The sequence below is a fragment of the Apis florea genome, unplaced genomic scaffold (genome assembly GCF_048593485.1).
Source record: "Apis florea isolate Af1SG1 unplaced genomic scaffold, ASM4859348v1 contig_2899_pilon, whole genome shotgun sequence".
NCBI classification, from domain to species: domain Eukaryota; kingdom Metazoa; phylum Arthropoda; class Insecta; order Hymenoptera; family Apidae; genus Apis; species Apis florea.
In genome coordinates this window covers 303,732-317,952 of record NW_028256666.1, presented here as the reverse complement: position 1 = coordinate 317,952, position 14,221 = coordinate 303,732, and the positions used below count along the sequence as shown (strand labels likewise).

The following is a 14,221-nucleotide window of genomic DNA, read 5'->3' as shown; positions in this document are numbered from 1 at the left end:
AGATTCTAAAAATATAATTAATTCAGGATTTTTATCATTAATTTTTTTCATTCGTTTTCACATGTTTATTAAATGTTGCAACAAAAGAGATAAAAGTTTGGATTAAAGTAATATAAATTTCGAATGAAGAGTAATTATAAATATTCAACTAATTCCATAGATAAAACTCATCAATAGTAAGGGAAATACTTCAAATTGCTTCGAATCTTTAAAAAGCAAAAAATTTGAATCATTTTGGACATAATTCAAAGTTTTTTTAAAAATATTGATCATAATGAAATTCAGCAAAGCTCGTTAAACAATATTTTAAAGATTTTTTTTTAAAGATTATCTGGAAAGCTGTTATAAATAAAGTATTAACATAAATATATTTATTTATTTTAATAAATATAATATCAATCTATAATATATATAAAAAATGAAAAAAAAATGAAATAATATAGAAAAGAGTATACAATGATGAGAGCAAAATTTATAAAAAATATAAAATTTATAAAATTTATAAAATTATTATTAATAACAAATATAATAACAAAGTTATATTAATATTATATGTAACATTATTTTATATTCTTTCTCACATTTTCTGGATATCAGCGTTCGTAATTACTAACATATACTATATATGAGATATATTAGTTATAATAATTCAAACAAATATATTTATAATAAATATATTATCTTTCTTTCAGATTTTTTTTAAAATATTTTATATTAATAATATTATTTTGTATAAATTGATAAATTTTTAAAATTAAAGTTTTTAAATTTCAAAACTTTTAAAAACTTTAGGCTCATCGAATCATGTTCCAAGTATTTATACGATTCAAATTTATCGTTACATACATACAGATTCGAAGCGGTCGAGGTGTTTCAGATACCATCATTACTCACCGGACAAAGCTTGAAATGAAATCGCGTAATTCGAAACTCCAATGAGCCTTGTCGGTACAAGGTTTTCGACCGTCACGTAATACTAACACAAACACATACAATCAGGTCTAAACCATGGAGCATAAATTGACCTTAATTTGCTGTTTTGATACCAGGGGCAGCAGTGGCCGTTGGAGCGTTAATGATCATCGCTGCCGCGATTTTGGCGGCCGTTTTTCCAAAATTGGTCGACGTTTTGATGAATAGAGAGATCGCTCTTCGAGATGGTAGCCGTACATTCAACTGGTGGAGGAAACCGCCGGTGACGCCTCGGCTCAACGTATACATTTACAATGTAACGAATGCCGATGAGTTTTTGAACGATGGTGAGAAACCAGCGCTTGTGGAACTCGGTCCGTACGTGTACTTGCAACAATGGGAAAAAGTGGAACTGAAATTTAACGACAACGACACGTTGACATACAAGATGAAAAAGATCTACAATTTTGCACCGGTAAGTTTTATTATTTTTATCTCTTAATCGTTATTTATTTCTTTCAATATATTGATGATTTTATCGCATAAATATTGTACGTTCGATATTTTCGAGAAAAATAGGTTTAGGTTAAGAATATTTTCGTGAAATCGTAATCTCGATTGTTTATATTCACTATTTTTTTTTATTATTCTCGAAAAATCTGAAAAAATTATAAGATACTTATTAATGTCATTATTTTATAATATAATTGTTTGTTTAGTCAAATATTTAAAAAGTTAGGAAAAATAAAAATCCCTTCGAATATCAGAATAATATCTAATGATTTTCAGGTTAGATAGGATATGTTGCAATATAATATGTTCTTAAATAAAATTATAGATATCTTTTTTAAATAAAATAATATTTATAATATTTATTTATAAATAATATCTATGTTCAATTTCATAAAGATTATCACATGATTTATTTATATATATACAATTTTTCTATTAATATAATTATAGATAAAAATTTTTACAAGTAGAATCTATTTGTATGATAGATATTTTGTTAAAGAAAATTGAATTTGCCATAAAAAATTAAAGATATTTTTAATACTTTCTTATTTTTCTGGAAAAAAAATTAACAATATTCTGAATTCTTCAATCATCATATTAATTTTTGCTAAAAATTTTTTTTTCCATTTTTCATAAGAACAATTGCAAAGAGAATTGTAATTCATATAAAATCTATACATTACAGAAAATAATTGTAATAATCGTAATCATTGAAATCATAACAAAGAATAATCTAATAATTTTATACAACATTTGTAATCTATATTAATGTTTAATTATTAATCAGTAATTCTATAATCACTTAAATGTATATGCACGTTTATTATTGTTTATTGTTATTATAAAATCTAAATGTTAAAATCTAAAAGAGAAAATAGAGAAGATTTTAAAAAATAGTAGTAGCTAAAATAATCTCAATTGAAAATTTTAGCAAAATATTAGTTAAAGATTCGGACAAAAATAAAATTATTTATATATAGAGTGTTACTATTCACTTTTGGAAAATAGAGACCAAAATAAATATAAAAATATCGGTTGAGGTTACATATTAAATTATAAGCAGACTGTGAAAGTTTATGCATTTGTGAAAATATAAACACAGACTACATATACTATATGTAAAAAAACATAAAATATCTAACTTTAGTGCATGTTATAATATCCGAAATATGAAAAAAATTTAATTTCAATTCTATTTTTACAATTGTTTTCATAAAAAATTTAATTTACATGAATAACCTATTGCTAGGATCTAGGATCTGTAAACATTTAAAGTTTGCAAACATTCAAATGAATTTTTGTCTCCCTCTATACCAATCTCACATTTATCTAATGTAAATTAAAATTCTTTATAACTTAACAAATATGTTTTAGTCGACATTTTAATATTTTTATAATTTTTATATTTATTTTGGCCTTTAGAATCGAGTTTTCAAAAATTTTACAATTACAATTAATATCTTGTATATAAATTTATATATAATTTAACAATAATTTTTATATCTCAATGTTTCATTAATGTAATAATTGATTTCGAGAAATTTCATTCAAATTCTGATTCGAATTGATACTTAATTTTTATTTTTATAAAAATTTTCTTTTCTTTCAAGAGATTTCAAAATATTTATATTAAGCAACTTTTGATCGAATATATATATATATATTTTTTTTTTTTTGCAATAATTAATACAAGACTTCTGATCCCTCCTGTTATATTACTTCTTGAACTAGATTTATATGAGGTAATTTACAAGCCGAGTTGCTCAATTTCAGTTATTTATTTTACCCGATCGAAATTTACACGATTCGTTTTGAACGATTCGAGGTCAACCGATTTGCATGATCGATCGAAAGTTGCTTAATGTAAATATGGCTTTAATGAACAAAATTGCAGATCGGCAATACGTGTTAAAACGGTGAATAATTTATAAATTGATTTAATATTAGCAATTTTCGTTTCATCATAGCGGAATAGAAGATATATATCACAGTTTTATTAATATTCAGATTTAGAATTTTAAATTTTAAAAGATTAAAAAAAATTGTTTTCTACTTTTCAAACGTGTGTTAATTTATCACGCAAAATATAGATAATAATAAATTTAGAAAATATAATCACCTTACTACACGCGGTGAAAATTGTTCGAAAATAGAAAATTAAAATTACTATTTTAGAAAACCTGATTGCATTTACTATTTCATAGATATAATAAGTAATTGCACTTATTATTTTATCGCTTTTGCGATTAATTGAAAAATATTGTTGCCATTTATATGAATTGTCTCGTCAACAGAGGCATATATGTTATATTTTCTCGTTTATAAATTTATCTCCACAAATTTTAACTTGAAATTCTACTAGTTTTCGAAGTATATGCCTTTAGAAACATCTCTCATTTCCTGTGACCCAGTAAAGCGAGCGAAATCGAAGAAGAAACTGTAACAATTCTCAGGATACTTAGCTCCCCCTCGTTTCAGACTCTGTGACAGTTATTCAAGCACTGCTAGACGTTAATACAAGGTGTATCATCTGATTTTGATATCTTGATTTTCTCAGCGTTATTACTTACAAATTGAAAATGAAATTTATTAGTAGTTCTTTCGTGAGTGAACGTGTAAAGGTCATATAAAGGTCAACTTTCTTTTTTTTTTTTTTTTTTTTCTTAAGTGGAATTTTTCCAATAAATCAATCGATATTTTCTATAAAAATGTATTGTTAAATTATGTAAGTTAGTTATTAATTATTCTCTATAAAAACATTTATGTAAAAATTATTAGTTTAAGAGATCCTTAAATTTGAATTTTGTAAAATTTATTTTATATTGAGAGATAAGGAAACAAACAAGTGATCAATTAATTAATAACACTAGAATATACATTTTTCAATATTTTTCAATATTATTCAAATTTTAACTAAAGCATTTTTCGTTATAAATTATAATACTGAAAAAATCAAGATGTCTAAACGAAATGAGACATCCTATATATATATATATATATATATATATATATATATACATATATGTGTATACATATTCATAAGAAGATTTTTAAAAGATTAATTTTAGAGGCCGAAACAAATATAAAAGGTATATAGAAAAATGTCAATTGAGGCAAATTAGTTGTCGCCATTTTGCTTTATTTAACATAAATATGGAAAATTTAAGTCTTAAATAAGTCTTAATTTGCATTTTTATATCAACTTTTATCTTTATTTTTAATTTTTAAAATAATTTTCCAAAATCACAAATTCCACGAATATATTGACATTCTGAAAAAAATCATTTATTTACTTGAGAAATAAAAAAGCAATTTTACTACTACATTTGGCAATAAATTTTTAAATCAAATGCAATGGTATGAAATTGATGAAAAATATCAAATTTTTTTTTTCTTACATAATGTAATAATTTTTTTCTATGCAAATAAAAAACTTATAATAACGTTAAATTGATCTAGAAATTGTAAAATACAATATAAAAAATAATTAGGATATTTTTTTATTATTCTATTGAAAAAAAAAAAAAAAAAAAAGGAAGAAATAAAATGTTGCTTGGAAAAAAATGTTTGATTTATCGTAATTCTGAAAAAATTATTTTGCAATTGATATAAGATATTGAACAGAAGTATAACGTTAACGTAATGAATGATAATTTATTTGAAATTTATACATCTAATTGTTTTTATGAATCTTGATTTAATAAGTTTTAATCACATTTTGCCGATGCGATTTCATTCCGCAATAATTGTTGTATATAATTGTGTGTAATAAAATCATTTGTTTCTATATTTTTTCATCTGAATAAACTTTTTCCATAATTAATCTTTTCGCTCATAAATTAATTGATTTTGCTTATAAATTGACCAATTAAAGAATTAATTATGTAAATAATGTTTCATTTTGATACATCAGTAGTAATTCCTATTATTACATTGAAAATAAAAATCCTCGAATCAATTTCCTCATATTTGATATGAGAAAATTTTAAAATCTGTGTACATACGTATACACGTGTATATGTGTATATGCATTTCATAAAAATGCAGAACATTTCCATCATAATCCACCTTTTGAAGGATTCTAGACGTCGAAACGATGAAAAAAGTTCATATGTCGATCATATATCTTAATTAACGAGTTATAAGTATTTTAAGTTTGTGTATTAAATAGAGTGAGACGACAAAAAAGCGAGAATGCTCAGCAATAGGATGCGTAGCAGTAGCGGTATTCCAATGTCACTTGCGTGGCAATGAAAATAAATACATTTTTTTTTATGTATAAATGATTATTATTTTATATAATATGTACTCTTTATTTAACAAAAACTTGCCTCGAATAAGTTTTAATAAGTTCCAAAATGTTAACACGTATATCACTTTTATTTAAATCCATAGGTAAATCATTTTATGATGCAAACATTTTATTTAAATCCATAATTGTTGTATAATATTTATACAATCTGTCTATTCACTGAAATTCATAAGAATCCATAAGAAAGCACACTTTCATAAGATTTAGATAAGAATTAAAAAAGTTGAATGTGTTTTTGTATGCATAATTGTTTTTTTTAACTAATTATTTTCACATCTACAAGAAAGCCTAAAGTATTAATGATACTCGAGTCAATTTGAATTTCAGATTATTAAACATGATATAATCAAATCATTGACAAATTTTTATCTTTATTTCATTCTTGCACTCAATATTTCTTATTTTTATGCTAGAGAGAAATAATAGTAGATCTGGATATCACATATCAATAATATGAATTAATATTACACATTAATATCACGTATCCATAAAAAATGCATACAATTGTTTTTTTTTTTTTATGTATGCTCGAATGAATATTACAAATTCATCAATTTCATTTTTTACACTTTATTTCTAATATCGAAACAAGAACAAAGCAACACTATTTTAGCAACGAGAAAGATTGTTGTGACCTAGGCTTTCGTTATTCTTATATTTAATATAAACGTTATTTCAATTAGGTTCAGAGTTTGATGAAACAATACATGTTTGAATACTTGTTTAAAATAAAATTTTAACCAAATAATTTATATTAAATAAATTAAGTTGTAGTTAATAATAATTGAAATAATTTTATTCAAACAAATTAATGTGAATAAAAAATAATGCTTATATGATTTTTTTAATGGATCATAAAACAAAGTATTAGTGTGACATGATTAAAATATCGATTTTTGGCTATGAAACAGATATTTTAAAATCTGTATAAATAAATATTTCATGGAAACAAATTGTTTGAACATTTATTAGAAAAAGTTTAACAAAATAGATAAGATTATCAAACTATTATTAGTTATTAGTTTTACTTAATAATATAATATTGTATACAAAAAATATTATCAATATCTATCATAAATAAAATATCATTACAATATTATTCTCTGAATAGTATTCAAAACTTATTACATTGATGAAGAATTTTTCTGATAATCAGTATTTTTATTTGTTAGAACAGAAATTTTTATTTTTATATTTCATTTTGTTCAAACTAAAACTTGTATTTTCAAAGAGAAAATATTCTTTCTATTTATTTTCATTGAATGTGAAGACATTTTTGAAAAAGTTCCACAGTCTGTGTTATATATATATATATATAGATATATACAGTTTTGAAAACTGTTTTAAATCAGAACATTATAAAAACAATGCAATGAACAACTGTGAAGTACGTCATTCGTCGTTTCAAAAGAAAGTGTTAATATCTAATGGAAATAGAAGTGAAAATTAACTTTGGACGATGCTGTACAACTCTTCCGACATATAATATATATTATGTTGTGTAATAACTCCTGTTGCGTCTGCGATAGAAGATTTTCTTGTCTGTTAGCATTACAAAAGAGTACTTTCCTTATGAAATTTTGCCCCTTAACCACATCATTAATAGTGAAAAGTACTTGGCCCAATTGAATTTAAAAGCATCATTCATGAGATAGCGCAGAAAATAAAGTAATATTCCACTACGTCGATGCATATAGCGCATACATTTATATGTGGATGTATGTGCATTACGACGAAAAAAGTATCATCACAGTTTGATTATTAACTTCACCTCACCCACTTTATTCATCATATTTTGATGATTTTTATCCACTCGTTCTTTTTTTTTTTTTTTTTTCATTATTATTTTGTAAAATCAAAATAAAAATCACTGAATGTATAATGAAAATATTGAAAATACGAGAAGTAAATATGTGTAATATGTATTTGTAAGATATCTTTGGATGATCGATTCTCGAGTAGAGAGAAAGAAAAGTTATGAAAAAATGTCGGTTTATTCATCAAGTTGAATCCAAGTTTTTATTGGATACAAAATAGTTTTATCTCTGTTACGCTGTTCGTTCACTCTATTTCCATCTCGCTCGTTTATTAAATTGCTTGCTTGTAGCAACAGATTGCGGAAATTTATACATTTATTCAAAAAAATTTAAATATAAAATCTACAAAATGCATATGATATGCAAAAAGATATAGAATGTCCAATTCAAGGTATACATTATGACATTTTAAAAAGATAAAAAAAACAAACATTTTTATTTCATTTTTTATTTTTGTATTCAAATGCAAATTTAAATTTGCAAAAAAATCCATAATTTGTAACTTAATAATAAATAAGTCTCAACTCAACATTTTCGTGCACCAATTTTAGTATTTGTTTTTATTTACTAGAATTAATCTTTCAAACGTGTTACAAATATATTATAATCAAAAAAAAAAAAAAAAAAAAGAAAAAGCAGAATATAAAAATATAAAATAGAAAGAATTCTGCAAAAAGAAATACGTAATTCTTTTTTCAAAGAAAAGTAGGAATGAGTTGTGCAAAATGATTAATAATATGTAATAATTGATATATAAAAATGTTTACATAAAATTATCATTTTATTATATTTTGAAAAAAAATATGTAGGGAAACTTATTATATTACAAAATCTAATGTAGATGTAAATGTGCGTTTTTATATAGCAACATAACTTTTTACATATAAAAATTTAAATTGCACAAAAACTTTGGATTTTCCTTCGTAAATATTTATTAAACATAATAGAACCATAAATGAAATTATTAAATGAATTCCATATTTATTTACTTTGCATTTCATTAGAGAATGTGTGTATATGTTGATTTATATAAAAGTATTTGCATAGTATTTAATCCCAAAATTTTGATTTGAATGAAAGTTGAATGAAAGTATATATTGCATAATAGGTTAAACACGAAGTAATTTTTTCAATTAGAAATCTCTTTGAAAAGATGAAATCAATCTTTAAGATTTTGAACATTTTTTTTATTGAAAATTTTGAGCTTCATCTGCATTTATTTTATAACAGGATGATAATAGATTATTAACATTTGAGCATTTTGTAATTTAAAATTTTGCATTATTATGTTTAAAAAAAAAGAAAAAAATGCACTAAAATTTTGATTTTCTTAAAGTAATATTTAATGAGAAAAAAAAATTATTTTATATAACTTATTATACTCTTATATATTATAAAATATACTTAATTAAAAGAATAAAAAAATTCATTAAAAATAAGGAAAATAAAGAAAAATTAAAATTTTATTTAATGAAATACTCTGTATGTGGAGTATAATTAGAAAATTATTATATTATATATGGAGTTGTTGTTTTGAATATTATTTTAAGAAAAAGAAATCAAAGTTTCAATGCATTTTTTTACTTTTTTTTTAAAGATAGTTGTAATTTACGTAATAATTTATCATCATCATAACATATCTATAATGTAAAATAGAGAAAAATTTTAAATTGGTATTCAAATTTTAATACTATTTCTATCAATTTGTATCAAAAAAAAAAAAAAAAAAAAAAATGCTGAAAACTATTTATTATATGCTGCTCTATATGTACTTGAATTTTCATTCAAATCAAAATTTTTAGATCAAATGAATTTGAATACGTGTAAGTTGAAGTCCAAATATTATTATGAATACATTTTCATATATAATATAATTTATGATTAAATAAATATAATAATAAAAAATAATTTTTAGCCATTAATGTCTCCGTTATTTTTACGAGTGTTTAATCTGCATTTTAATGATTCTATTTTTTTCTCTTCATTTTCATCTTATTAATTTACATCTCGATAATTTTTTTTAAAATGTTGACATTTTAATTTGTGTCATGTGAATGTTTATGGATTTTTTTTTTTTTTAATATTTAAATGATTTTATATAATGTATTGTATATAGATTTCAATTATTTAAATAATTTAAATTATCGAATTATTATTAAATTTTAATATATATTTATAATAAAATTTAATTACAAATATCATTTCATAGTAATAAATTATATATCAATTGTTAATTAAATAACAATTAATATTTCGGGATTATCTTGATAATTCTCTTTATTTTTTTTTTTTTATATACTTTAATGATATTTTCTCGATTATAAATTTAATAATGTTAACAATACATATTTATAAACTTTTTTATATTTTATGTGCAAAGTATTTTAATAAAATTTTTGAAAATTTCCACTCTTTTTATTCTTTTATTTGAAAAAATAAATTCAAATTTTTGTAAACTTCGTTTTTATCAATAAATAAATAAAAAAATGAAATAATTACAAAGCAATGTATCTTGATAAAAAAAAATTATGATAAATTTAATTTCATTGGAAAAATATAATTGAAAAAAAAATCAAATTTGATTTCATGGAACATTATACATATATGTAACACTATGTATATATGATGTAGCTTTTAACAAAAATGAATAAAAAAGAATATTTTTGCTATATATGTGTAACAAGAATATTTTTCATCCATTTATTCTCAAAATCTAAATGTGAGAAGCAATTTTTATGAATTGGAATTAATCAGAGAAAAATACATTGAAATTTTTATATTCTCAGCAATAAAATCTTGGTCTATTTTGTCACATCTGTTTTCTGCATGAATAGCTATGATCAGTCGTTTTCAAAGAGGCTTTCTTATGAGGTCATGATCTATAAAACTATAAAACTTTTTCAAGAATCAATTTCTTTAGATCAATTAAAATAAAATTATTATCATCAATTAAAACAAACATAATGAAATAAAAAGTACATTATGTAACAATTAAATATTTTTATTAGAAAATATATTTTAGAAAATTATGTACATTACAATTTAATATGTTAAAAAATATTTGAAGAAGAGATGCTAATTTTGCAATTTTTGCAGTGTATCGTTACATTTTTTATATTGTGCAATTTTTTTTTCTATACATTTCTATAAATAAAAACATTTTATTTTTTATAAATAAAATTTGTTATAATTATTATGATAATTTTTAAAATTCATATTATATGAATTATAGATATCGCAAAAGCATGTTTTTAAATTTTCATTATATTCATAATCAAGCAAAAAAATTAAAAATCATGATTTTAAATTTTTCCTTTACAATTCTGACTAATAACTGATTCTGACTGATTTAAAATTCTTTTTTTACACCTTGTCTATTAATCGTTCTAACATTCAAAACAAATTTAAATTATTTGCCAAATTTTAAAAAAATTTCTTCTGTTTTAAAGAATATATAAATAATTTTCCCCTATAATTATATAGAAAAAAACAGTGAGATATTCTATATATCTAAAATTTGTACTAAATTTCGAAATAAATATCTAAATATTTCGTACAAATATATATTTACAATATACGATAAAACCTTTATACACGTCCGCCTATTCGTCAAATTCAATATTCATTACATTCTCTTAAGATAAGAATATGCTTAAATATTCTGTCTTCTCACAACTCTTCGATAAAGTTAAATTTCCTCTTTAAATTTTTATCTATCTACTGTTAGATTCCTGATTCGAAGCTGAGAATTACAACTATTTTCTTCTTCCTTAATTCTTATAGAATCGAAAAATTCCATATTTCGTCCATTAACCAACGAATATAGAAATTCATATTATATAACTCTGGAGAAAAATTGTACGCACGCTGTTTTACCTATTGAGCCAGAAGCGTGCAAAAAAAACCATCGACGTTGTACACGGCGTGAAAAACAGGTAGAAGCGAAGTTCTTCTTTTTTTTCTTTTTTTTTTCACCGCCATTAGAAAACCGCGGAGAGAATGTAGAGACGTGGAAAATATGCACGCCAGTTTTACCAGTTTGTTTCGAGGGATGGGGCGGGGTATAGGCAGCAGTAGCATAGTGGTTTCTCGTTTCGCGGGAGAGTTAAGTCGGTTCGCGTAGTGTGACGCAATGCATGGTGTGTTGGTTGGTAACGATCAACAGAGTTGAGTCGAGAGTTGGGTAAGATCGTAATAGCGGAGCAACGTGGTTCCATGAATTAGAGGTAAACGTGTACGTGGCACGATTCTTCGAAAGGTGTAACGCGCGCACGCGTTGCCACCCGTGTTTCCCAGTATTGTTATTTTTGCGGACAACGATAACAATATGGGTCGGTGTGCGGGTGCGAACGATCGAACAATATCTTTACTTTACCGGTTGCGCACCCGCGTACCAACACGACGAGTTCCAATTTCTCTCCGCCGTGTATCGAAAGAGGAGTCCGTTAACTTTCGATGGAAAGGAAAATATAAGTAGAGTTATTTGTAACGGTTAGTACCGTACTCTTCTTAACGCCACTTTCAGTGTTTTTTTCTTTTTTTTTTTTTTTTTTTTTTTTGAAATATTACCATTTTTTTTAATATTTTGTTTTCACTTCTAAGTAAAATATTGAATTTTTTTTCTGGCCTTCTGGTTTTTCAACGAAATTCCTAAATATATATATATATATATATAAAATTAATAAATTTATTCTAATTCAGTTCTGTTCTAAATGGAATCTATAGAAAATTGATAAATATAAAGATGACAAAGTGTGCTAGCTTTAATTACTTATATATTTTGTATACATTTGTTTTATAATAAATATATATTATGAAATTCAAAAAAAAAAAAACGATGATATTATTAAATACGATAATTATTAAAAAGATATGAAAAATTCAATTTCTTATATTTACAAATCAATGAATGGCATCAGCAATAATGGTTGTCGTAGCATCGCATGATTCATATATGCTATTACATAAATCCTATAATTATAATTAAATATCAAATATGCTATTTTAAGCCACGTATAAAGATAATTTATTTTTGTATATCTCGAGTAATATTACAAACATCATGTGTACAATTTGATATATAATTTGATTGAATTCTGTTTGTTTAAAAGTTTGAGAATCATGAAAAATAATGATATATTGGTCAAAATATCGCGTATAATAAATAGTCTATAATTGTCCTTGGTCATTCAAGAGCACCAGAGAAACGATACTGATCTAAATATTCCTTAATCAAACATTCTATTATTCGAATTGTATATTATTTGTATTCGTAATAATATAAGAGTATGGAGAAAGTTTTGAAATGAAATGAAATTGAAAAATTGACGAACAGAATATTCAATATCAAGATGCAATTAATAAATCTGTTATATAAAATATAATGGAAAATACATTAAGAAGTTGCAGAAAGTAGCTTAAATGTGATAAAAATTATAATTAAGAATATATTGTTAAAACGATATTTTAAATATTGAATAATAATAGAGAAATGCATTGAAAATAATCTCTGATGATGATTTAACAGGAACTCAAATGGAATGCAATTTTATTCAATTTTGTGTATTATTATACATAATTATTATACAAGTATATAATTTAAAAAATTTTTGCCAATTGGCAAAAATTAAAAGGTATGAAATTCTTAATCTCATAATAAAAACTAAATGAGAAAACTTTCTTATACCATTGTTTTCTCATAAATAAGCAATTATTTTTTTCAAAATAATATATAGAATAATTCATTAAAGAAATATCTGTGTCCTATTATCTGAAAAGTCTTATTATTAAATTAGATCTAATAATGGAGATATTAGTTTTAATAATGAAGATTCTGTATTATAAACATATTCAAATATCGAATAATAAAAATATAAATGATATAAAAATATTTTAAAAATTGGTATAAAATTAATAAATTAATAAGCAATATAATATAGATAGTTTGTTTGATACAGAATGTAGATATATTATTATATAACACTAGTTTTTTTCATAGATTGACGTTTGAACATCATATGATCTCAATTTTTGAAATGATTGAATATTATATAACTTTTAATACACTAATAAATGTAATTCCTCTTTATTCACAAAAAAAAAAAAAAAAAAAGAAAAGAAAACTATTAAAGTATTAATGTCGAGAAATTTTCAATTTAAGAGATAATTGAATTTGTTGAAATTTAAATTTATAAATTTTAAAAAAATTTAGAAAATATCTTTTATACGATAAGTTTTATAAACTTTAAATTATGTACAATATTTTAAAAATTAAAAATTTTTCGATATAATAGTATAATTTTGTAAATAAGAAAACAAGTATATATAAATATTAAAAATTTAGAATTTTATTTAAAAAATTAAAATTGATCTTCGTATGCATCTCTTCTGCTTCAATCTATAGAAAAGCTTTATTAATATTGTATACTTTTTTTTAATATAATTAGTATTTTTGCTAATATTTAAGCACTTTAAAAAAAATTATATTTATAAAATTATTTATATATATATATATATATATATATATATATATATATATATATATAAGTTGTTACTGATAAATATCAATTTTCAAATTTTATTATAAAGAAGTAAATTATTCATTACACAATGAATTATAATATTAAATTTAACATTAAATTATTATTTTAACAAATGTTTTCTT

General features: G+C 22.5%; 1 protein-coding gene across 2 annotated transcripts in view; it reads left to right on the top strand.

Annotated features, from left to right (window-relative positions):
- The window catches only part of emp (epithelial membrane protein), a 46,394-nt gene that overhangs the window by 21,485 nt on the left and 10,688 nt on the right, over nt 1-14,221 (top strand). For both annotated transcript variants that reach the window (XM_086907835.1, XM_003691154.4), the window contains exon 3: nt 1,050-1,387. In XM_086907835.1, the coding sequence (XP_086763961.1) occupies nt 1,050-1,387 (338 nt within the window). The remainder of the gene's footprint in view (nt 1-1,049; nt 1,388-14,221) is intronic.